General features: G+C 50.3%; 1 protein-coding gene across 2 annotated transcripts; it reads right to left on the bottom strand.

Moving 5' to 3' along the window:
• Positions 1–36: 36 nt before the first annotated feature.
• On the bottom strand, positions 37–21,717 carry LOC140210928 (hyaluronidase-2-like). 2 transcript variants are annotated; one of them, XM_072280196.1, is made up of 4 exons: positions 21,618–21,717; positions 3,387–4,366; positions 2,453–2,542; positions 37–953 (listed from the first exon to the last, which is right to left on the bottom strand). In XM_072280196.1, the coding sequence occupies exons 2-4, from the start codon at positions 4,308–4,310 to the stop codon at positions 573–575; spliced, it is 1,395 nt and encodes a 464-aa protein (XP_072136297.1). In that variant the 5' UTR covers positions 4,311–4,366; positions 21,618–21,717; the 3' UTR covers positions 37–572. The 2 variants fall into 2 exon arrangements, with proteins under 2 accessions (XP_072136297.1, XP_072136296.1); XM_072280195.1 differs by lacking the exon at positions 21,618–21,717 and adding an exon at positions 16,540–16,699.
• Positions 21,718–26,539: the final 4,822 nt, after the last annotated feature.

The following is a 26,539-nucleotide window of genomic DNA, read 5'->3' as shown; positions in this document are numbered from 1 at the left end:
CACACACACACAAACAGATATTTCAACTCTTTCCTTCAGTGTCCTCTTGCTTGGAAGAGAGACTCGAGTTACAGACTTTTATTTGCACAGTTTGTCTTTTGCACATTGATTGTTTGGCAGCCTAGGCTTATGTATAGTTTTTCATAAATTATATTATATTTCTTTATTTCCCTGTAAATGCCTGCAAGAAAATGGATCTCTGAGTAGTATATGATAACATATACATACATGTGACAATAATAAACCGGTTCCGAGTGTTTCAGCAGCTGTAGGCCTCATCAGCGTGGCCGTCATTAACACCGACAGCACATGGTCACCCGTCACCGAGTCCGTGTCCTTGGCAGTAAGATCCTGGCTTCAGTAAAGTGATTAACACTGATCAAAGTTGCACCCCTTTCGATGGGGCAACGAGGGGCAGCAGTGATTCCATCACCGTCTCCCAGTAACCACCGGTTACTGTGGCCACCACAGCACCTGATACTCATAGAAATCTTTGGATGTGAAACAGCGTCCCTGCAGAGCGAACAGCAGCTGGAGAGGGGAGAAGGGTGGATGCTCCCTGCAAACTGTCATCACAGGAGCAGAACGAGCACCAGAGAGAAGAGAGGGCCGAGAGCGCAGGGCAGGATTCGTGGCCCAGTGCTCTGTCCAGTGCCACACCACTGACCTGACCAGCCCCGGAAGCAGTGGCATTCAAAGTCTTCCTGAAACCGCAGCTTGTCACTGTGAGTCAGGTCCCCAGTGACACGGAGCCTGGCCTCGCCAGGGCTCTCTTCGATCTGGAAACTGTCTGGGCTGAGGTGCAGGTAAGTCTCAGCCTCACTGTCCCGGCGCACACATCTCCCGTGGCCCGCACACAGGTACTGACTGCAATAACTAGTCGCTGTGCTGACATTCAGCAGGTAACGGCTAAAGATTCCTTCCACATAACTCTTCATCATCTGACAGTGTTCCTGTGTACACATCCATAGCACCATCAGCACACACTCCCAACACTCACCCCGGCCCATCCCAACCCCAATTCTCACCCCAGCCCATCCCAGCCCCCAACTCTCACCCCAGCCCATCCCAACCCCAATTCTCACCCCGGCCCATCCCAGCCCCCGATTCTCAACCCGGCCCATCCCAACCCCAATTCTCACCCCGGCCCAGCCCATCCCAACCCCCAGTTCTCACCCCAGCCCATCCCAGCCCCCAACTCTCACCCCGGCCCATCCCAACCCCCAATTCTCACCCCGGCCCATCCCATCCCACCCAATTCCAACCCATTTCAACCGCAACCTGCTCTCTGACCCTGACATAATCCCACTTCAACCTCAACCTGTTTCAATCCAAACCAACTTGACTCTTCTATCCCTGATGGGATCCCTCCCAGACTAACCACACCATCCTCAACCCTCAAGATATCGTTCAACCCTAACCCACACCACCCCTCTGCTATTTGTTGATTAAAATGTAAGTAGCTGGGTTAGTCAGCTTTCAGGTGATACAAAGATCAGTGGTGTTGTGGATAATGTTGAAGACTGGAAAAGAATACAGTGGGAAATAAATCCGTTGCACACCTGGGCAGAAAAGTAGCAGGTGGGGGTTTAACGCATCTAGATGTTGCACCTAGGTAGGTCGAGTGTAAAGAGGGTGTACACTGTTAATAGCAGGAGCCTCAACGGTGTTCATGTACAGAGGGACCTTGGAGTTCTGGTCCACAGCTCCTGCACAGCTTGACAGGGTGGTAAAGAGGGAACCAAGTTCAAAAGTCAGAAAGTCATGTTGTAGCTTTATAAAGCTCTAGTTGCATCTGGGGAATTGCATACGGTTCTGGTCGCCCAGAATGATGTGGAGGCTTTGGAGAGGGTGCAGAAGAGGTTCACCAGGATGCTTCCTGGATTACGGGGCATGTGCTGTCACAGAAGGTTGGACGCACTTGGGGGTTGCTTTCACCGGAGGCTGAGCGGAGATCTGACAGAGATTTATAAGATTATGAGAGGCACAGATAGATTGGACTGGGAGTATTTTTTTCTCAGGGGTGAAATGTCTAAAACCAGAGGACATGTAATTAAGGAAAAAAGGAGATGTGAGGGGCAAAGTTTTTCTTTAGAAGACTCAGTGTTGTGGATATGGAATACACTGCCTGGGGTGGTGGCAGGAGCAGATACAATAGGAGCATTCAGAACACTCTTCAATGGGCAGATGGATGTGCGGAGTGTGGACGGATCTGGACCGGGTTCAGGCAGAAGGAATTAGTGTCACTAGACACTATCACCTTCATTAATGTGGGCCGAAGGCCTGTTCCTGTGCTGCTACGTGTATAATCTGACCTTCAGCCCAACACTGGTTTCAGCCCCACCCAACCTGACGACCTGATCAAACGGAGGGATGGGGGAGGGGGAGCTAGTGAAGTGCAGGGGAGAAAGGGGGAAAGAACCCCCCCCCCACCCCCGGCTGTGACACTTACCGCACTGTTGCTATAGTCGGTGTCGCCCCAGAAGATAATTCCGGCTGCACCCAATGCCGCAGTCTCCCCAATGGTGGTCACCAGGTCCCGCTGCCCACAGCAAACCCAGAGAGTCAGTAAAACCTCTTCCTCACCTCCCCACCCCATCCACCCCGCACTCCCGTCTCCTGGGATACACCCTACCCTCACAGACCCCAGCCTTCCAGGTGTGGGGACAGGACAGAGAGGCAGACCCTGACCATAAGATAAGAGCAGAATTTGGCCATCGATTCTGCTCCACCATTCCATCATGGCTGATTTATTATCCTTCTCAATCCCATTCTCCTGCCTTCTCCCAATAATCTTTGCGCCCTGACTAATCAGAACCTATCAACTTCTGCCTTAATGACGTGGCCTCCACAGTCATCCATGGCAAAGAATTCCACAGAACCAACACCCTCTGGCTAAAGAAATTCCTCCTCATCCCTGTTCTAAATGGAGGTCCCTCTATTCTGAGGCTGTGCCCTTTGGTCCTAGACTCCCCCACGATAGGAAACATCTTTCAATATTCTAAGGTTATAATGAGAACACCCTCCCCCATTCTCCTAAACTCCTGGGAGTACAGGCCCACAGCCATCAAATGTTCCACATAGGTTAACCCTTTCATTCCCAGGATCAGTGTCAGGAAACTTGTCTACACCCTCTCCAATGCTTGCAAATCTTTTCTCAGCTAAGTGGCTCCAAGTGAGGTCTGACCAGTGCCTTCAAAAGCATTAGCATTACCTCCTCTTTCCTCTGTACCCCGTATGTATTGGGGCGGGGGAGGGGGGTTGGTGAATGACGCAAACCCTGGGGTGGGGGAAAAGGGCGGAAGGGATAAGTGGTGTGGGTGGGGGAAGAGACAAGATGTGCTGAGGGAGGGGAAGGACTGACACCAGGGGTGCTAGGGTCTCACCTCGGTCAACAGCTGCACCGTATAGGTATACGTGGGCCGTGAGTACACGAAGACGGGCAGCGAGTAGTTGGCGCTGTGAAGCTGGGCGACGCGCAGCGCCTCACGGACCCGGGAGCGAACGAACTTGACGGCACTGGCTGAGGACCGGAGGCTGTGGTCCAGGTAGATGGACGGGTAGATGGCGGTGCTGTTTCTCCACAGCCACGCCAGCAGGTCGTTGCGAGAGATCTCGACGTCGGGGCAGCGGCCGGTGTAGTTGGCTGCATTGGTTTTGTAGTCGTGGTTGTAGCAGTCGGGGAACAGATAGAAACCCCAGAGGCTGCGGGGCCGAGCGTTGCGGCCCTCCTGTAGCGTCTTCACCATGAAGTTCCGTGCCGACTGCTCGAACTCAAACTGCGCTTGGCGGTTGATGATTGCCTGTTTCCAGTGTGGGTGGCGCTCAGACACCAGGGCCAGCGATCTGTTACGGTATATCTGCTTCCCCTTCCAGTTGCGGATCCAGAGTGGCCGCCACTCCTCCCAGTCGATCACGGCCAGCCCTTCCCTGTGGTGGGAGCGGATGTAGCGGTCGATGTCGGTGCGGACCTGCTGCAGGTGCTGGAGCAGGCTGCCATTCTGCGGCAAGCCCCCGTTCACCGGGCTCTGCCCCTCGAAGTAGGGGTACCTGCCCAGGCGCTCCTTGTAGAAAATGGTGAGCTGCTGGTCATAGAAGCCCTCGTTGGGCGAGGACACGACGTCAAAGACACCAAGGTCAAGGGAGATGGAGTATCGGATGCAGTCGTGGGTCGGAGCGTTCCACACAGTCACAAACGGTTTCCCACCAAAAGTGGATGTTTGCTTTCGTGCCTGGGGCCCGGCTGCGGTGGTCAGCAGGGTCACCATGCAGGTCGCTGTCTGGACGAAGCAGGCTGCCCACTGGCCCATGGCTCCCTGTCACTTTCACCTCCCCACTGGCTCCCAGCCACAGTGCCAGCTCAGGCCTGCAACACAGCATCACAGAGTGGTTACTCCCAGCACTGGCCAGCCCCCACCCCGAAACAGATCACATCAGTCAGCCCCCACCCTGAAACAGATCAGATCAGTCGGCCCCCATCCTGAAACACAACAGGTCAGTCAGCCCCCACCCTGACACAGATCAGATCAGTCGGCCCCCACCCTGGAACACAGCAGCAGACAGAAGTCACCCTGCAGCTCGCGGCTCGGACTGATGTCAGCAATTTCAGTCCCCCTGGCAAACACACCCCTCCCTCCCCATGCCCTTCCCCTCCAGCAAACACTCCCACCTCTCCCTCCCCTCCATCCTGTCCTCAGCAAATCCTATCCCTTCACTGCACTCGTCTCCACCCAGTCCCACCACACCTAGACCATAAGACACGGGGGGGGGGGGCAGAATGAGGCCATTCGGCCCATCGAGTCTGCTCTGCCATTCCATCATGGCTGATTTATTATCCCTCTCAACCCCGTTCTCCTGCCTTCTCCCAATAACCTTTGACACTGACTAATCAAGCACCTATCAACCTCCGCTTTAAATATACCCGGTGACTTGGCCTGCACAGCCATGTGTGACAATGAATTCCACAGATTCACTCCCTCTGACTCAACAAACTTCTCTTCTTCTCCATTCTAAATTTACGTCCTTCTATTCTGAGGCTGTGCCCTCTTGTCCTAGAATGCCCCACCACAGGAAATATCCTCTCCACGTCCGCTCTATCTGGGTCTTTCAACATATGACACGTTTCCATTTGATCCCCCTCATTCTTCTAAATTCCAGTGAGTGAAGGCCCAGAGCCATCAATTACTACTCACATGATCAACCCTTTCATTTGCAGAATCATTCTCTCCGGTGTCAGCACATCCCTTCTTAGATAAGGGGCCCAAATTGCTTGCAATACTCAAAGTACAGTCTAACCCAGGGGTGGCCAACCTTTTACATTCCATGCGTCAATTTTTTCACGCAGAAGTTCAGATGCGATTTTTTCCACGCACGAGTTCTATATTAACATTTTTACAAGAATTGTGGGGGTACAAGAGTTGTATGGCGCATCTGAACTCGTGCGTGAAAAAATTGACGCATGGAATGTAAAAGGTTGGCCACCTCTGGTCTAACCAATGTGTTACAAGCTGTCAGCATTACATTGTTGCTTTTATAAGGCCATAAGATAGAGGAGCCAAATTAGGCTGTTAGGCTTATTGAATCATCTCTGCCATTTCATCATGCCTGATCCACGTCCACTCTATCAAGGCCTTTCACCATTCGATAGTTTTCAATGAGGTCACCCCTCATTCTTCTGAATTCCGGTGAATACAGGCCCAGAGCCACCAAATAGTCATAGTCATACTTCATTGATCCCGGGGGAAAATGCTCTTCATATGACAAGCTGTTCAATCCTGGAATCATTTTTGTGAACCTCCTTTGAACCCTCTCCAGTTTCAGCACATCCTTTCACAGATAAGGGGCCCAAACCTGCTCACAATACTCCAAGTGAGGCCTCACCGGTGCTTCATAAAGTCCCAACATTACATCCTTGCATTTATATTCTAGTACTCTTGAAATGAATGCTGACATTGCATTCGCTTTCTTCACCACAGACTGCACCTGCAAATTAACCTTCAAAGAAACCTGCACAAGGACTCCCAAGTCCCCTTATACCTCAGTTTTTTTTTGTTTTTTCTCTCGATTTAGAAATCAATCCTTTCATTTCTTCTACCAAAGTGCATGACTATACATTTCCCGACACTGTATTCCATCTGCCACTTCTTTGCTCATTCTCCTAAGTCCTTCTGTAGCTTCTCTACATCTCCAAAACTACCTGTCCCTCCACCTGTCTTCCTATTGTCTGCAATACCATCTATTCCATTATCCAAATCATTGACAAATAACTTTCGAAGAATCGTTCCCAACACAGACCCCTGTGGAACAACACTAGTCACCAGCAGCCAACCAGAAAAGGCTCCCTTTATTCCCACTCTTTGCCTCCTGTCTATCAGCCACTGCTTTATCCATGCTAGAATCTTTCCTGTAATACAATGGACTTGGAGTTTGTTAGGTCTATCCTGCTTGTTACTTCTTCAAAGAATTCCAACAGATTTGTCAGGTAAGATTTTCCCTTGAAGAAACCACACTGACTAGCCTATTTTATCAAGTGCCTCCAAGTACCCTGAGATCTCATCCTTACTATTCGACTCCAACATCTTCCCAACTACTGAGGTCAGACTAACTGGCCTATAGTTTCCTTTCTTCGGCCTCTCTCCCTTCTTGAAGAGTGGAGTGACATTTGAAATTTTCCAACACAAAAAGAGAAAGTCTACAGATGCAGGAAATGCAAGCAACACACACAAAGTGCCGGAGGAACTCAGCAGGCCAGGCAGCACCTATGGAAAAGAGTACAGTCCACGTTTTGGTCTGAGCCCCTTCGTCAGGACTGGAGAAAAAAAGATGCAGCCAGAGTTAGAAAGTTAGGTGGGAGGAGGGGAGGAAGAAACGTAGGTGATAGGTGAAACCGTGGGGGTGGGAGAGGTGAAGTAAAGAGCTGGGAAGTTGATTAGTGAAAGAGATACAGGGCTGGAGAAGTGGAAATTTGACAGGAGAGGACAGAAGGCCATGGGAGAAAGGAAAGGGGGAGGAGCACCAGAGGGAGGTGATGGGTAGGTAAGGAGATAAGGTGAGAGAGAGAGAAAAGGGAATGGGGAAGTGCGTGGGGCACCTCCGGAGTTTGAGAAACAGATGTTCATGCCATCAGGTTGGAGGCTACCCAGACAGAACACAAGGTATTGTTCCTCCAACCTGAGTGCGGCCTCATCACGACAGGAAAACACTGACATGTCAGAATGAGAATGGGAAGTGGAATTAAAATGGGTGGCCACTGGAAGAAAGCCTGAAGTGGAACAAGTGCTACACCTACCCCTACACCTCCACCTCCTCCCTCACTACCATTCCGGGCCACAAACAGTCTTTCCAGGTGAATCTGTTGGGTCATCTACTGTATCTGGTGCTCCCGGTGTGGCCTCCTTTATATTGATGAGACCTGGCGTAGATTGGGACACCACTTCACTCCATTTGCCAGAAAAAGCAGGATCTCCCATTGGCCATCCATTTTTATTCCTCTTCCCATTCTGACGTGTCAGCCCATGGCCTTCTCTACTGTCGCAATGAGGTCACACTGAGGCTGGAGGAGCAACATCTTGTATTCCATCTGGGCAGCCTCCAACCTGATGGCATGAATATTGACTTCTCTAACTTCTAGTAATGCTCCTTACCTCCTTCACTATTCCCTCCTTCCATTTCCCTCTCTCACCTCGTCTGCTTAACTGCTCCTCCCCCTACCCTTTGCTCCATGGCCTTCGGTCCTCTCCTGTCAGATCCCCCTTATCCAGCCCTTTATCGATTTCACCAGTCAACTTCCCAGCTCTTCACTTCACCCCTCACCCTATCTCGGTTTCACCTATCACCAGCTACCTTGCATTTCTGAAATGCCTGTTTCACTGCCGCTGCTACGGTGCGATCCAGAATCTCCGGAGGGGAAGGCCCCGAGTCCTCGGCTTTGCTTGTTGCTTGACAGCCGGGGCGGGAACAAAGCGCTTGGCAGAGATGGTGCTCAGTGCTCGGTGTCGGAGGACCGAAGTTTTCGAACGGACTCAGAGTCGGCTGTGGTCGGGTGCTTCCAGGGTGCTGCATTGGCAAGTTTGCAACGCTGGAGGTTCATGGCAGGGAGAGTTTCTCCCTTCTACCGTCTGCATGAGATGATGGGGCTATCGGGACTTCGAGACTTTTTTTTAAAACCGTGCCCATGGTCTGCTCTTTATCAAATTACAGTATCGCTTTGCACTGTTGTAGCTATATGTTATAATTATGTTGTTTTTTGTCAGTTTTAGTCTTGGTCTGTCCTGTGTTTCTGTGATATCATACTGGAGGAACATTGTATCATTTCTTAATGCATGCATTTCTAAATGACAATAAACGAGGACTGAGTGTCCTCATAATCTGATCTAATTTCTTCCTTCCCTTCCCCCCACATTCTCAACTCTGACTTCTCAACCTTTTTCTCGCCAGTCCTGATGAAGCGTCTCGGCCCAAAATTTCTGCTGTACTCTTTTCAATAGATAATGTCTGGCCTGCAGAGTTCCTCCAGTATTTTGTGTTTGTAATTTTCCAGTCTTCCGGAACAATTCCAGAATCTAGTGATGCAGCAACCTCTTTCAGAACCCTGGAGTGTACACCATCTGGTCCAGGTGACCTATCTACCTTCTGACCTTTCTTTTCCCCAAGAACCTTCTCTCTAGTTATGGCAACTTCACACATTCATGACCCCAACATCGGGAACTTCCACCATACTGCTGGTGTCTTCCACAGAGAAGACTGATGCAAAATACTTAATTCAGTTCATCCAGCATTTCCTTGTTCCCTCATTAGTACCCCTCCAGCGTCATTTCCCAGCAGTCCGATAGCCACCCATCTCTCTTTTACACTTTATGTATCGCAAGAAACTTTCGGTATCCTCTTAAAAATTAGTGGTTGGCTTACTTTCATATTCCATCTTTACCTTCTTAATGACTCAAAAGTTCCTTCTGTTGGTTTTTAAAAGTTTCCCAATCGTCTAACTTCCCACTAAATTTGCACCCTCTCTTTGGCTTTTATGTTGGCTTTGACTTCTGTTAGCCACAGTTATGTCATCTTGCCTTTAGAATACTTCATATCCTGTGCCTTCCAGATTGCTTCCAGAAATTCCAGCCATTGCTGCCCTGCTGTCATCATTATCAGTGTTCTTTTCCCATCAGTTCTCTCTCATGCCTCTGTAATTCCCTTTACTCCACTGTAATACTGATATACCTGACATTCACTTCTCAAATTTCAGGGTGAATTCAGTCATATTGTAATCCCTTACCCCAAGGGTTCTTTTAACTTAAACTCTCTAATCAACTCCAGTTCAGTGCACAACACCCAACCCAGAATAGCTGATGCACAACCCAGTGGGCTTAACCATGAGCTGCTCTAAAAAGCCATCTCGAAGGCACTCTAGAAATTCACCCTCACGGAATCCAACACCATCCTGATTTTCCCAACTCCCATGACGATTGTAACACTGCCCTTTAGCATGCATTTTTTTAAATCTCCCATTGTAATTTGTAGAACAATCCTTGCTATTGTTTTTTTTGGCAGGGGGTGAGGTCTGTGCATTCTCTCATCCAGAACGATTCAACACCTTCCGACCCTTTGTATTCTAGTCCTCTCAAAATGAACGGCAACATCGAATTTGCTTTCCTCATCACTGACCCAACCTGCAAGTTAACTTTTAGGGAATCCTATACGAGGACTCCTTTTATACTGGGCGTGGTACTTATTGTAGAAAGTGGGAGGTGACTGGGATTTATACACTGGGCTAGGTACATGTTGTAGAACTTGGGTTGACTACCGGTCTGCCTTTAATACCATCATTCCAAATAAACTGATTCCTAAGCTCCGGAACCTGGGCACTCAGATCTGCATCTGGATCTTCAACTTCCTCACAGACAGGACCCAGGCTGTAAAAATAGGGGACAAGCTCTCCTCTACAATCACTCTGAGCACCGGTGCCCCACAAGGCTGTGTACTCAGCCCGCTGCTGTACTCACTGTACACCCATGATTGTGTAGCCAAGTTTCCATCAAACTCAATATACAAGTTTGCTGATGACACAACAATTGTAGGCCGTATCTTGGCTAATGATGAGTTTGAGTACAGAGAGGAAATTAAGAACCTGGTGGCATGGTGCGAAGACAATAACCTATCCCTCAACGTCAGCAAGACGAAGGAATTGGTTGTTGACTTCAGAAGGAGTAGCGGACCGCACAACCCAATTTACATCGGTGGTGCGCAAGTGGAACAGGTCAAAAGCTTTAAGTTGTTCGGGGTCAATATCACAAATGACCTGACTTGGACCAACCAAGCAGAGTCCACTGCCAAGAAGGCCCACTAGCGCCTTTACTTCCTGAGAAAACTAAAGAAATTTGGCCTGTCCCCTAAAACCCTCACTAATTTTTATAGATGCATCGTAGAAAGCATTCTTCTAGGGTGCACCACAACCTGGTATGGAAGTTGTCCCGTCCAAGACCGGAAGACGCTGCAGAAGATCGTGAACACAGCGCAGCACATCACAAAAACCAATCTTCCGTCTGTGGACTCACTTTACACCGCACGCTGTCGAAGGACACAACCCGCCCAGCCAACACACTTTTTGTCCCTCTTCCCTCCGGGAGAAGGTTCAGGAGCTTGAAGACTCGTACGGCCAGATTTGGGAACAGCTTCTTTCCAACTGTGAGAAGACTGCTGAACGGATCCAGATCCGGATCTGGGCCGTACCCTTCAAACATCCGGACCTGCCTCTCGGTTTTTTTGCACTACCTTACTTGCCCTTTTCTATTTATGATTTATAATTTAAATTTTTAATATTTACTATCGATTTGTACTCCAGGGAGCGCGAAGCGCAGAATCAAATATCGCTGTGGTGATTGTACGTTCTAGTATCAATTGTTTGGCAACATTAAAGTATAAAGTACCAACCTCACTCTCCCCTCAAGGCCCCTCCCAACATGCCCACACACCACTTCCTGCACCTGCAGAGTAATTCCAACGTTGCTCCTGTCCCTGCTGCCTCCCACACTTCTCTGTGTCATACTGGCTCTCAGGACTTTTCTCCTCTCGTCCCTGGGGCAAGGGTGTGGTGATCACACCAGCACACAACAACAGGAAACCGATACAGAGGCGGCAACTCTTGCAAACTCAGAACTCCCTGAAAGTGTTGAAGGTTTGCTCCTAGTGAGGAGAGATAGAAGAAAGAGGCCCAGCAGTGGACGGGGAGTACCAATGGGGAAACATAGAAATCTATAGCACATTACAGCCCCTTCGGCCCACAATGTTGTGCCAACCATGAAACTAGCTAGTATTTCCCGACCGCATAGCCCTCTATTTTTCTAAGGTCCATGTGCCTCTTAAAAGACCTTGTAGTATCTGCCTCTACCTCCTTCCCCAGCAGTGCATTCCATGCACCCACCACTCTGTGTGGAAAACTTACCTCTAACATTCCCCCTGTACCTACTTCCAAGCACCTTAAAACTATACCCCCTCTTTCAGCCCTGGGAAAAAGCCTGTGGTTATCTACATGACCACTGCCTCTCATCATCTTATACACCTCTATCAGGTCACCTCTCATCCTCCGTCGCTCCAAGGAGAAAAGGCCAAGTTCATTCAACCTATTCTCATAAATCATGTTCCCCAGTCCAGGCAACATCCTTGTAAATCTCCTCTGCATTCCGTCTATAATATCCACATCCTTCATGTGGTGAGGTGACCAGAACTGAACACAGTATTCCAAGTGGGGTCTAACTAAGGTCTTATATAACTGTAACATTACCTTACAGCTCTTGAATTCAGTCCCACAGTTGACAAATACCAACACACCATACACCTTCTTAACAACACTGTCAACTTGGGCAGCAGCTTTGAGTGTCCTATGGACACAGACCCCAAGATCTCGCTGATCCTCCACATTGCCAAGAGTCTTACCATTAATATTATATTGTCTTCAAATTTGACCTACCAAAATGAACCACTTCTCACTTATCTGGGTTGAACTCCATCTGCTACTTCGCACCCCAGTTCTGTATCCTACTGATGTCGTGCCAGACTATCCACAACACCCCCAACTTTTGTGTCATCAGCAAACTTACCAATCCACCCTTCTACTTCCTCATCCAGGTCATTTACAAAAGCCACAGAGGAGGGGTCCCCTGTGGAATACCACAGGTCACCGTCCTCCATGTGGAATATGATCCATCTACAACCACCCTCTGCCTTCTGTGGGCAAGCCAGTTCTGGATCCACAGAGCAAAGTCACTTTGGATCCCATGCCTCCTTACTTTCTCAATAAGCCTTGCATGGGGAGGAATCTTATCAAATGCCCTGCTGAAATCCATATACACTACATCCACTGCTCTACCTTCATCATTGTGTTTTGTTACATCCTCAAAGAATTCAATCAGGCTCATAAAGTTAGACAAAGGACAAACTGCTCTGTTAAATGACAATAACCCAGCGGGGAGGGGCTGACATGTGAAGTTAAAGACAGCGCAGCGAGAGATTTGCAGTGACGGTCAACAGATGGGGCATTTTACGTTTCAGGAAAGGACAAAGGAACGGAAGATGCAGAAAACAAACAAGAGAGGCATAGTACATACCAAATGAAAGTGGAGCACAGGCAAGGTGTGTCCCTTACAGATACCAGTGAACATATCACGGGTGACAATGAATTTATAATGGAACCTCTTAACAGGACAATTGGAATAAGCAGAGTCAGCCCTGAAGGACAGATCTGACTAATCTGTAGTTATTCTTTGAGGTGGTGACTGGTCAAATAGGCAAAGCAGTAGGTGTAGTGTCTTTGCATCTTGAGGGCTTTTGATAAGGTCTTGATCAGAAGGTCTATAAACGTAGAACAATACAACAGTACAGGTCATTTGACCCACCATGTTGTGATGGCCTTTTAACCTGCTCCAAGATCAATCTACCCTTCCCTCCTACATAACTCTACATTTTTCTGTCATCCATGCAGCTATTTACAAGTGACTTAAATGCCCCTGTTGTATCTGCCTCAACCACCAGCCCTGGCAGTGTATTCACTCTCTGAGTAAACAAAAACTCACTGGCATCACTCAAAACTTTCTTTACAAACACCTTAAAATTATGCCCTCTCATATCAGCCATTTCCACCATGGGAAAGTGTGTCTGGCTGTCCACTCTATCTGCATCTCTTATCATCTTGTACATTATCTAGAACCTCTCATCCTTAGCTTACTCAGCCTATCCTCGTAAGAGATGCTCTCCAATCCAGGCAACATCCTAGTAAATCTCTGCACCCCTTCAAAACTTCCACATCCTTTCTATAATGAGGTGACCAGAACTGAACACAATACTCCGACTGTGGTCTAACAAGGGTTTTATAGAGCTGCATTCCTGACCTCAATCCCCCGACTAATAAATGTAGTCAGAGCACATGGAATAGAGGGCATAATACAAAACAAAGACTGGGGATAAATGGTCTTTGTCAGGTGAGCTACTCCCCACCCAACACAGGGGTATTGTCAAGAGGACCGAACTTCACCCTTGTATGTTTGCCGTGTCACAATCCTAGGTGGGGTGGTAGGTTGCGCAGAGGATATAAGGGAAATAGCTCAGGTGCAGGTCGATGGGACTAGGCCAAATTATAGTTTGGCAAGGACTAGATGGGCCAGATTGCCTGTTTTTGTGCTGTAACATGACAGAGGGGAAAATGCAAGGTTATCCACTCTGCAGATAATCAGAGTATGTAAGTGCAGAGGCTCTGAGGTGTGATGTACGGAGCAAGCTGGGTGTGTTGGGACTCCAGAGGGAAGATTATTGTGTGACATCAGGCAACCGGTGTCTTAGTTTTCATTATGAGAAATCAGGTACAGAAGGTCTCACCTCACTTCAAGGTGGTGAATCGAGACAGAAAGAGAGAGATCTCACTGGAATTTACCAAATTCCTACGGGGGTTGACGGGCTGGGAGGACTGGGCTGCGATTCACTGTCACTGGTTATACCAACAGGTTCAAACAGGAAGGCCAGACTGCCTGTTACAGTGAGACTTCCTCCTGATCCTCTAAAACTTGACAGCAGCGTCTGGCAACATCCTGCAGCGTCACAGTTGAGCCAGGACAGATGGAGTAAGGACAGGGGTGGGCTTGCAGATGCCATGGAGGGAACAGACAGGAAAGGTCCGAGAGAAGCCTGGACTGTTCTCCTTTAAGGAAAATTTAATTGAGGGGAGCAGAATCGGAAAGGCATGGTTCCTCCTCACTGACACACTTCCACAAAGATAATAGTGGAAAATCTGAGACACTTTAGGAAAGAGAGAAAAACTAAATCAGTGAGTTCTAATCTGCAGTATTCCAACGCAGATTGGAAGGCTAGTTTCTGTGCCCTCACAACACTCTGCCCTGCCAATAAAGAAATCGATTTAAACCAGAGAGATGGGGGAATCTCGAATCTACGGAGGAACGGGGGGGGGGGGGGGGGGAATGGTCAGCCTGTATCTGTGCAGGCAGAGAGACAGTCAATGTTTCTGGATAACTGAGATGTCCTCTGTCAAAAATGTCACTTCCCCTTGACAAAAACATTTGACTGCCCCTCTGCCTCCACAAGTAGAGCCTGAGCCCTCTCCTCCATTTCCCACATTTCTGCTCTCCCACCAGACAGAACGCTGCTAGAGATCTCCTGCACCTCCCCTTTCATCCAACCAGCCTCTGCATTCGGCAGGTTATCTTTCATCACTCCACCACCAGTCACACTTTCTCCCTCAGTATCATCCCGTTATTCACTGTGTCTCTCCCTCCACCAGTTCTAACAGGCCAGTCAGCCCAAATCCTCTATCCACTGACCTTTCGTAAATCTTCCCCAAACCTATGACCTTCATTTTTAAGACTCCCCTACCCTGGGGAAAAGACTATGACCATTAATGATAGCTACACCACATATGGTTTCATAAACTTCTATAAGATCGCCTCTCAGTAGGAAATTCCCAGCCTGTCTAGTCTCTCCTTGCAACTCCAGTGGTGGCAACATCCTGTTGAAATACGAGTCTGTGGTGGCCGGTGCTATCATGTTTGCTGTTGTGTGCTGGGGCAGCAGGCTGAGGGTAGCAGACACCAACAGAACCAACAAACTCATTCGTAAGGCCAGTGATGTTGTGGGGATGGAACTGGACTCTCTCACGGTGGTGTCTGAAAAGAGGGTGCTGTCCAAGTTGCATGCCATCTTGGACAATATCTCCCATCCACTACATAATGTACTGGTTGGGAACAGGAGTACATTCGGCCAGAGACTCATTCTACCAAGATGCAACACTGAGCATCATAGGAAGTCATTCCTGCCTGTGGCCATCTAACTTTACTACTATTTATTATTTATGGTGCAACTGTAACAAAAACCAATTTCCCCCAGGATCAATAAAGTATGACTATGACTACTAAATCTGTGCACTTGTCAGTTTAAAGACACCGTTCCTAAAACTTGGACAGGTGCACGGGTAGGAAAGACTCAGAACGGTACGAGTCCAACTTGATTGGCTTAGGATAGGCATCTGAGTCAGCACAATCAAGATGGGCCAACGGGCTGATCCTGCACCATATAACAGCAGTGACAAGAACTGCAGGCAGTATTCCTGGTGTAAATTCAGGGCCTTGACTGGTGAAGGCCAGAATGCCAAATATTGCGCCCACCACCCAGTCCACATCCAGGAAATCGTGCACCTGACCTCTCCCCCCCAGTCTCTGTTCCACAACACATCCACAGCCGGAGCGTTCACCCAGCAAATCCTGTTTGTACCCCTTAGCTAGTTCCACCTATTACCTGCCAAACCCCACACCCGCTACTCATGGTCTCCACCAACCTCTCCCTCCCCTTTCCTACCCCTCCAATCACCCCCACCACTCTTCCACTATCGCCACTTCCTGATGTGTTCACCGTCCTCTCACTCCACTCCTGCTGTTCCCCTCTCCTCCACTCCCCGTACGGTGCTCGCACCCATTCCCCTCTTCCCGGGACTTCCAGTATCCTCCCCCTCTCCCTCCCTTCCAGGACCGCCCGCTCCTGATCCGGGCCCGGGGTCTTCACCGTCCCCTCCCTCCACACCTGCTGCTCCTTCACCCGCGCCTCTGTTCTCTTGTTCAGTCTCTTTGTGCCGCCGCTGTTCTCCGGATGAGGCGTCGTTCACCAGCTCCCCTTCCCCGTCCCCTCCGCTGCTTTCTCCCCCCTTCCCACGGGAGTCACCCCACTCCCTTTCCCAGAACGTCGGGACCCGGGACAACACTCCTCTCCTCGGGGGACGGGGGCGTTCATCAGCCCTCGCCTTCCCCAGGACCCCTCGCTCTATCCAGCCCGGGGTACTATCTGAGCTCCCCATTTCCGGCCCCTCCTGGGTCTCTCTCCGTCTGTGAGCCACAGTCCCAGAGAGTCCGGGGACTACCGCAGCTCTCCCGCCACCCCAACACAGCAAGATCCCATCCGCGACGTTGTCACGTGGTCGCAAGCCTTCCCCGGGCTCCGGCCTTCCGACGGACACTAGGCCGCAGCCCCCCGAGCTCAATTTATCTCTCCACGTACCCTGGGTTGTTGCGGTTGGGACCCGGCCTGCCGATGCCCGCTCACCCGCGCCCCGATCCGGCCTCCCGCTTCATCCCGGAGCAGTGCCGCCGCCGGGCGACTCGCGGGGCCGGGGAGGAGCACAGGCGGCTCCGCAGATACAGACTCCGCCCGGAACATGGGCTACGCCCGCTGGATACAGGCCCCGCCCCGTGGATACAGGCCCCGCCCCGTGGATACAGGCCCCGCCCCGTGGATACAAACTCCGCCCCGTGGATACAGGCCCCGCCCTCTGGATAGAGGTTTCATTCCCCCGGGATACAGAGCCGCCCGCTGGTTAATAGTTACACACATCAAAGTTGCTGGTGAACGCAGCAGGCCAGGCAGCATCTCTAGGAAGAGGTACAGTCGACATTTCAGGCCGAGACCCTTCGTCAGGACTAACTGAAGGAAGAGCTAGTAAGAGATTTGAAAGTGGGAGGGGGAGGGGGAGATCCAAAATGATAGGAGAAGACAGGAGGGGGAGGGATGGAGCCAAGAGCTGGACAGGTGATAGGCAAAGGGGATATGAGAGGATCAGGGGACAGGAGGCCCAGGGAGAAGGAAAAGGGGAGGGGAGCACCAGAGGAAGATGGAGAACAGGCAAGGAGTTATAGTGAGAGAGAAAGAGAGAAGAAAAAAAATAAAAAAAATAGGGATGGGGTAAGAAGGGGAGGAGGGGCATTAGCGGAAGTTTGAGAAGTCAATGTTCATGCCATCAGGTTGGAGGCTACCCAGACGGAATATAAGGTGTTGTTCCTTCAACCTGAGTGTGGCTTCATCTTCACAGTAGAGGAGGCCGTGGATAGACATATCAGAATGGGAATGGGACGTGGAATTAAAATGTGTGGCCACTGGGAGATCCTGCTTCCTCTGGTGGACAGAGCATAGGTGTTCAGCGAAGTGGTCTCCCAATCTGCGTCGGGTGTCGCCAATATATAGAAGGCCACACCAGGAGCACCGGATGCATTGGGGGTTCACTGTTACCTCACCCAAAACATAGCTGACATTGCGAATCACCCTCCCCTCCTACACTCCAACCAAACCCCGCACTGAAATTAAGGCCGTACGTTTCAGGTGTCGGGCTTTATTTAACTAGCACTGACATATGTCGTGAGATTTGCAGTTTTGCAGCTGCAGTACTTTGCAATACATTAAAATTACTATACATAAAATAAATAAAATGCAGAAACAACGATCAGATCATGATCATGGCTTCATGACACAATAGCCACAGCTCTACACACCGTCCTTACACATCTGGAGAAGAAGGATGCTTATGCAAGAATGCTGTTCTTGGACTACAGTTCAGCACTCAACATCATAGTTCCATCCAGGCTCAACAAGAAGCTCAGAGACCTCGGCCTTCACCCTGCCTTGTGTAGCTGGATCTTGGACTTCCTGTCAGATCGCTGGCAGGTGGTAAGAGTGGGCTCCCTCACTGCTGCCCCTCTGACCCTCAACACAGGTGCTCCTCAGGGCTGTGTACTAAGCCCCCTCCTTTACTTTCTGTATACCCATGACTGTGTTGCCACCCACAGCTCCAGTCTGCTAATTAAATTTGCCAATGACACTACGCTGATTGGCCTAATCTCAAATAATAATGAGGCAGCCTACAGAGAAGAAGTCATCACCCTGACACAGTGGTGTCAAGAAGACAACCTCTCCCTCATGGTGACAAAAACAAAGGGGCTGGTTGTGGACTACAGGAGGAATGGAGACAAGCTAACCCCTATTGACATCAATGGATCTGGGGCTGAGAGGGGAAACAGCTTTAAATTGCTTGGCATAAACATCACCAAGGATCTGAGGTGGTCAGTGCACACCAGCTGTGTGTTGAAAAAGGCATCTGTAGATGTGGACTTCCCACTATACGGGACATTTACAAAGACAGGTGTGTAAAAAAGGGCCCAAAGGATCATTGGGGACCCGAGTCACCCCAACCACAAACTGTTCCAGCTGCTACCATCCAGGAAACGGTAGCAGCATAAAAGCCAGGGCCAACAGGCTCCGGGACAGTTTCTTCCACCAGGCCATCAGAGTGATTAATTCATGCTGACACAACTGTATTTCTATGTTATATTAACTGTCACATACTATTTACTACAAATTACTATAAATTGCACATTGCACATTTAGACGGAGATGTAATGTGAAGATTTTTACTCCTCATGTATGTGAAGGATGTAAGAAATAAAGTCAATTCAATTCAATGACATGAAAAGTCACCTTACAGTGACCAGACTTTTACTCTCTGCATTGATGTGTATATTGTAAATTCATATTCTTCTCTTGGATTTGGATTGTTAGTGACTGGGAGCAATGAAATAACGTGATGGAGCTCAGATTGCTGGCATATATTGAGTTTGGATTAAGCTTTCATCTCAATTGATGCCATCACAGTTAACCTTTGAATCTGTTGTTACATTTTTAATATCTCTTGATCAGCTGTAAATAAATAACAACTAATCATGTAACATTTCATCCCAGGACCATAGCTTGGCAGATGGGAAAGGTTGTAGGTTGTCCCATCACCTCTCTCTGGTGTCTATCTTTCTCCCGTGGTCCACTCTCCTCTCTATCAGATTCCTTCTTCCTCGGCCTTTTTCCTCTTCCACCTCTCACCTCCCAGCTTCCCACTTTATCCCCCCTCCCCCACAGCACCACTACTTTCTCAGTTGTCTGCAGAGATTCTGCATGTCATCGAAGATCTTGGCGAAGTTCTATACCTGTAGATGTGTGGTGGGAAGTCTACCGACTGGCTGGGAACACTGACGCCTTTGAGCGGGAGATCTTTCAAAGGTGGTGGATTCGGCCCAGTACATCGCGGGTAAAGCCCTCCCAATCATTGAGCATCGACATGAAACTTTGCGATAGAAAAGCAGCGTCCGTCATCAGAGACTCTCACCACGCAGGTCACGCCCTTTTCTCGCCGCTGCCATCAGGTAGAAGGTACAGGTGCCTCAGAACTCACACCGCCGGGTTCAGGAACAGTTACTACCCCTCACCCATCAAGCTCCTGAACAAAAGGGCATAACTGCACTCACTCTGTTCCTGGTGTTCGCACAACCGACTGTCTCATTTCAAGGCAACAACAGGAATTCTGCAGATGCTGGAAATTCAAGCAACACACATCAAAGTTGCTGCCTGGCCTGCTGCGTTCACCAGCAACTTTGATGTGTGTTGCTTGTCTCATTTCAAGGACTCTTTACCCTGTTTCATGCTCTCGTTATTTATTGCTATTTATTTATATCTGCATTTGCACAGTTTGCTGTTTATTGATGCTGTTCACAGTTACTTCCCTGTAGATTTGCGAACTATACCCGCAGGGGAAAAAACCATGGTTGTCACGATACGTACTATTATAATAAATTTTACTTTGAACTCCCACCTACTCTTCACCCAGCGGGATCTCCTATCGCCTTCCAGCTTCTCACTTCATCCCCTTCCCCTCATCTGGTTTCCGTTATCAGCTGCCACCTCCCTCCCTCCTTTCCAGTCCTGATAAAGGGTCTCGACTATTTATTCCTTTCCATAACTGAGATCCTCCAGCATCTTGTGTGGGCTGCTCTGGATTTCCTGCATCTGCGGACTCTCTTGTGGAGCAGATTTTGAACAGCGGGAGATGTCCACGTCTGTCTCGTGCACGCGCACAGAGCCCTGGTTGCCGCGCACAGCCTCACACACTCAGCGAGTCAAGCAGCGTCTATGGAGGGGAAAGAACAGTCGACGTTTCGGGCCGAGACCCTTCATCAGGACATACACATCAGCCACGATCCGGGGTGAGTGCGCAGTTTACCCGGCGACCCCGTGATCTCTGATTCGGAGACCAATGCCAGAATATTCTTCAAGACTAGCTGGCAAGGTACAGTACTGAAATCTGTACCGACTAAATGGCGGGAGTGCTCAAGGACATCTTCAACCTCTCACTGTTGTAGTCGGAGGTTCCCACTTGCTTCAAGCGGGCACCAATCATACCAAGACCACCTGCCCAAGAAGAGCACTCAATATGCAGTGTTTAACAGATTGGCCATGGCTAGAACCAACTCCCGCGTGAGCAAGGACGTGGAGCCGCTGCAATTTGCCTACCGCCCTACGGCAATCTCACTACTCTCCGCTCGGCCTTGCATCACCTGGAGAAGAGCAACACCCGTGTCAGCTCAGCGTTCAACACTATCATACCCTCAATCTAATCCACAAACTCCAAAAGCTGGGCCTCTGTGCCTCATTCTGCAATGGGATCTTTGACTTCCTCACCGGGAGACTACAGTCAGTGTGAATCGTTAATAGCACCTCCTCCTCGCTGACAGTCCACACTGAGGCACCTCAAGGACGTGTGCTTAGCCCACTGCTCTAGTCTCTCTACACCCACAACTGTGGCCAGCATAGCGCCAACGCCGTCTATAAATTTGCCGATGACTCAAGTGTTGTCGGAATCTCAGATGCTAACGAGAAGGCCACGGTCAGACATTCTCAAAAGGCAGTGCTTCAGAAAAGTGTGGGTCCTCGCCACGCCGTCTTCTCATTACTTGCATCAGGGAGGAGGTACCGGAGCCTGAAGACACACTCTCACTGATCCAGGAACAGCTTCTTCCCCTCCGCCACCCGATTTCTTATTCTCTTTTGCATCGTCTGTTTTACAACACGGCAATTTTTCTGTCTTTGTATCATACCACTGCCGCAGACTACAAAACAACACATTTCAAATCATAAACACAAGAGATTCTGCTGACACTGGAAATCCAGAGCAACACACACAAAACGCTGGAGAAACTCGGCAGGTCAGACAACATCTAAACAGTCGACGTTTCAGGCCGAGACCTTTCTTCAGGACCCCCCATCAAGTCCTGATGAAGGGTCTCGGCCCGAAACGTCGACTGTTTATTCCTCTTCATCGATGCTGCGTGACCCGGTAAAATTCAAACTGCATGTCAGCGATAAATAACCTGATTCAGATTCCAGAGTGCCCGCGGTCCCGGTTATAGGGTGAGATTCCACTCCTGCCCGTATCTCTGTCTCTTTCTCCTACCCCTGCCCCTTTCCCCCATTCCCACCCTTACCTCAGCCCCTTTCCAATGGCTCCGTGTTCCGTTCCGGGGCAGCCGCTGCTCCCACCTGTTCCTATCCGCGCTGCGCTCGGCTCGGCAGCCTCGGCTGGACGCTGCGCTCTCCGCGCGGCCCCGAACGTCAGCCGCTTCCTGTCCTGTCACCCGATGTTCATCTACACTCCCATCCCGAGCAAGCGGCCGCTCAGTTTTTCGGGGTACAAGGGACAACAATAAACCAATTTACCAGAAAAGCGTACGTGCAGTAAACGGCAGGACTGCGCAGACACTGATATACAGAGAGATCTTGGGGTGCAAGTCTGCAGCTCTCTGAATGTGGCCGCAGAGGCAGGCAGGATGGTTAGAAATGCCGGCCTTCATCCGTCGCGGCTGACCCCAGCCATTGTCAATACGCTTCAGAGATTGTTTACTTGGCGTCAGTGGTCACATAACCAGGACTTGTGATGTGCACCAGAGGCTCATACGACCATCCACCACCTCCTCCCACGGCTTCACCTGACACTGATGGGGGCTAAACAGGTGCTACACTTCGCCCAAGGGTGACCTGCACGCGAGCGGAGGGAAGGAGCACCTCACACCTCCTCTGGTAAAGACTCATCTCCATCCCGCAAATGTCAAATACTAGAGGGCAGAGAGGGGGAAAGTTCAAAGGAAATTTGCAAGTGGTGCGTGTCTGGAAAGAGCTGCCGGGGGAGGTGGTGAAAGCAAATACAATAACGACTTTTAAGGGCCGATAAACGTGGAACGGACGGGGAACGGGGAGACACGGACCATGAGCAGGCAGCTGATTAGATTAGCCTGCATCATGGGTGAAGCAGGCGCGGCGCGGCGGAACAGAGAAGCTTGTTCCTGTGCCCGGTATTGCGATCGATAAGAAACTGCAGAGAATAGTGGATCAACCCAATGCATCCCCTCCCCTCCCCTGCCCTCCCCTCCCCTCCGTCGGTAGTATCTTCAGGAGACTGTGCCCCAGGAAGACAACGTGCAAAGATTCCCACCATCCGGCCCATGCCATCTTCTCCCAGCTCCCATCGGACAGGAGGTACAGAAGCCTGAAGCCGCAACACCCACGTGGTTCAGCAGCAGCTAATTCCCTTCAAACCGCAATCACGAGAGATTCTGCAGATGCTGGAAAACCTGACCAACACACACAAAGAGCTGGAGGGACCCAGCAGGTCAGGCAGCTTCACTGGAGGGGAATCGACGTTTCTGACCGAGACCCTTCTTCAGGACACATTCAAGCCAGAGAATTTCACCAGGAGGGCAAGGCCTGAGGGCAAGGAGGGTAACGTCCCAGGAATCAAAGCACAGAGACTCACAGAGCGAGCGGGGAAGGCCGGAAGGAAAAGAGAGGCGCTTCTCTTCAGCGTGCACGGAAAGCGGGCCGCCTGGAGGCGCTGATATTAGACACCTGTGGACCGAGGCTTTCCCTGGCCTTCTCCCCGTAAGCCGTGGCCAATCAAGAACCTCTGAATCTCCGTCTTCAATACACCCAGAGTGTCGGGAAAAGAAAGCGAGTGCTTGTTAAACGGACCGTGGGTCTGCGGGATTTGCAGGAAGCCCGCCGGCTCAGCCGGGTCCTGCCCTCAGTAAGTTGGTAACAGACCTGGGCAGTGCGGCAGCGCCAGAAGTCCAGCGACCCGCAACAACAGGTCAAACACGCCAGGCCCCACAGTCTGCCAGGCCCAACACGGTGTCCCTGGAGAACGCACCACCACAATGGACATGATCTTCTACTACTGCACACAGCCACCCATCACGGGATACACCCAGCTCTCGCCCGCCTTACATCCATCGCCGCCCATGGGATCCAACAACCACCTCTACCACGGGACACACCACACGAACCTGTCACACCACAGGATCCCAAAGGCTCTACTGTACACAACACACTCTGCTAACACAGCAGAATACAGACACCGTACCTGCCTGAACCTGCCGTCGGCTCAATCTACCACTACGACATTCACATACCCTCCCATATTAATCCCCACTCTCTCCCACAGCCCTGTGTCAGTCCCCACACTAATCCCACTGTCCCACTCTCTCCCCACAGTCCTGTGTCAGTCCCCACACTAATCCCACTGTCTCACTCTCTCCCACAGTCCTGTGTCAGTCCCCACACTAATCCCACTGTCCCACTCTCTCCCCACAGCCCTGTGTCAGTCCCCACACTAATCCCACTGTCCCACTCTCTCCCAACAGCCCTGTGTCAGTCCCCACACTAATCCCACTGTCCCACTCTCTCCCACAGTCCTGTGTCAGTCCCCACACTAATCCCACTGTCCCACTCTCTCCCCACAGTCCTGTGTCAGTCCCCACACTAATCCCACTGTTCCACTCTCTCCCACAGTCCTGTGTCAGTCCCCACACTAATCCCACTGTCCCACTCTCTCCCACAGTCCTGTGTCAGTCCCCACACTAATCCCACTGTCCCACTCTCTCCCAACAGCCCTGTGTCAGTCCCCACACTAATCCCACTGTCCCACTCTCTCCCACAGTCCTGTGTCAGTCCCCACACTAATCCCACTGTCCCACTCTCTCCCCACAGCCCTGTGTCAGTCCCCACACTAATCCCACTGTCCCACTCTCTCCCACAGTCCTGTGTCAGTCCCCACACTAATCCCACTGTCCTACTCTCTCCCCACAGCCCTGTGTCAGTCTCACACTAATCCCACTGTCCCACTCTCTCCCACAGTCCTGTGTCAATCCCCACACTAATCCCACTGTCCCACTCTCTCCCACAGTCCTGTCAATCCCCACACGAATCCCACTGTCCCACTCTCTCCCACAGTCCTGTGTCAATCCCCACACTAATCCCACTGTCCCACTCCCTCTCCACAGCCCTGTGTCAGTCCCCACACTAATCCCACTGTCCCACTCTCTCCCAACAGCCCTGTGTCAGTCCCCACACTAATCCCACTGTCCCACTCTCTCCCACAGTCCTGTGTCAGTCCCCACACTAATCCCACTGTCCCACTCTCTCCCCACAGTCCTGTGTCAGTCCCCACACTAATCCCACTGTTCCACTCTCTCCCACAGTCCTGTGTCAGTCCCCACACTAATCCCACTGTCCCACTCTCTCCCACAGTCCTGTGTCAGTCCCCACACTAATCCCACTGTCCCACTCTCTCCCAACAGCCCTGTGTCAGTCCCCACACTAATCCCACTGTCCCACTCTCTCCCACAGTCCTGTGTCAGTCCCCACACTAATCCCACTGTCCCACTCTCTCCCCACAGCCCTGTGTCAGTCCCCACACTAATCCCACTGTCCCACTCTCTCCCACAGTCCTGTGTCAGTCCCCACACTAATCCCACTGTCCTACTCTCTCCCCACAGCCCTGTGTCAGTCTCACACTAATCCCACTGTCCCACTCTCTCCCACAGTCCTGTGTCAATCCCCACACTAATCCCACTGTCCCACTCTCTCCCACAGTCCTGTCAATCCCCACACGAATCCCACTGTCCCACTCTCTCCCACAGTCCTGTGTCAATCCCCACACTAATCCCACTGTCCCACTCCCTCTCCACAGCCCTGTGTCAGTCTGACACTAATCCCACTGTCCCACTCTCTCCCACAGTCCCGTGTCAGTCCCCACACTAATCCCACTGTCCCACTCTCTCCTCATAGCCCTGTGTCAATCCCACACTAATCCCACTGTCCCACTCTCTCCCCACAGTCCTGTGCCAGTCCGCACTCTAACCCCACTCGACAGCTCTGACCATTCCTCTGTACACATCCACTGCCTAAACTCAGGAACACTGTCTTCTATCTGGGGTCCTTCCATGCTCTCAGGCTCAGTCAGTAAGGATTGGCAGCAACACCTCTGCCTCGATTATCTTTGTCCGTAGCTCCCTACTCTTCTCCCTGTACACTCATGACTCTGTGGTCTAACTCCATCTACAAGCTAGCGGATGATACCTGTACCGCCATTGTGGGCCAAATCTCGAATGATGACGTCAGAATGTCGGAAGGCGCTAAAGAGCTTGTGACGTGAGGTCATGACAACAATCTGTCCCTCGAAAGGTGGTACACTTTGGAAGGACAAATTCCAAGGCAGAGTACAAAGTAAATGACAGGATACTTGGTAGTGTGGAGGAGCAGAGGGATCTGGGTGTAGATGTCCACAGATCCCTGAAAGTTGCCCCACAGGTAGATAGGGTTGGTGCGTGGAATGCACTGCCTGAGTCAGTGGTGGAGGCAGATACACTAGTGAAGTTTAAGAGACTACTAGACAGGTATATGGAGGAATTTAAGGTGGGGGCTTATATGGGAGGCAGAGTTTGAGGGTCAGCACAACATTGTGGGCAGAAGGGCCTGTACTGTGCTGTACTATTCTATGTTCTATGAAAAGAGCCAGTCTTGTCTTGACTTGTCTTCAATAATATCATTTTCATGAATTGATGAAATACCAGTTGTTTTTCTATCATTACTAGGTAAATGACGCTCCATTAAAGGCCTTATTGCTTCATTCGTTTCACATGGGAAACTTTCAGTAAGGTGCCTTTCATATTTAAATCGTGATGAAACTTTTACAGGATAATGTGAATTTTTACTTGAGCGTGTCTTATCCTTGTTGAGGTTGCTTAACTCCTTGTGCTTTTTTGTCACAAGGCTTATTATGTCACGTAAAAGCTGTATCTTCGTTTTGCAAATCCACAGAGCAGAACTTGTTCCTTTAAAAGCGCTGGTTTATACTGGAACTGGTCTCGTAACACCTTGTAAACAGCATCAGAAAAACGAGTGTCATTTTTTTCCCCACAAGTTCCACTCCAGACGCTATTAGCTGCTCAGTCACATATGTGGAATATGAGGTGAAGGCATAGCTCATGATTGGCAGAAGGGCAGCTGGACTTTTTGCAAGACCATTACAATCAATATCTTGAGGATAATTCAACAAGCGAAGTCCTTGTTC

The sequence above is a fragment of the Mobula birostris genome, chromosome 16 (assembly GCF_030028105.1).
Source record: "Mobula birostris isolate sMobBir1 chromosome 16, sMobBir1.hap1, whole genome shotgun sequence".
NCBI lineage: Eukaryota > Metazoa > Chordata > Chondrichthyes > Myliobatiformes > Myliobatidae > Mobula > Mobula birostris.
This window is presented reverse-complemented; position numbering and strand designations above follow the sequence as displayed.

What these genes read in the sequence shown, in the direction of transcription:
- LOC140210928 (XM_072280196.1), bottom strand. Translation starts at nt 4,310, where the DNA reads ATGGGCCAGTGGGCAGCCTGCTTCGTCCAGACAGCGACCTGCATGGTG. An exon ending in CGGTGCAGCTGTTGACCGAG is followed by an intron (nt 2,543 to 3,386) that starts GTGAGACCCTAG and finishes TGCTGTGGGCAG; the next exon opens with CGGGACCTGGTGACCACCAT. An exon ending in CCGACTATAGCAACAGTGCG is followed by an intron (nt 954 to 2,452) that starts GTAAGTGTCACA and finishes ATGTGTACACAG; the next exon opens with GAACACTGTCAGATGATGAA.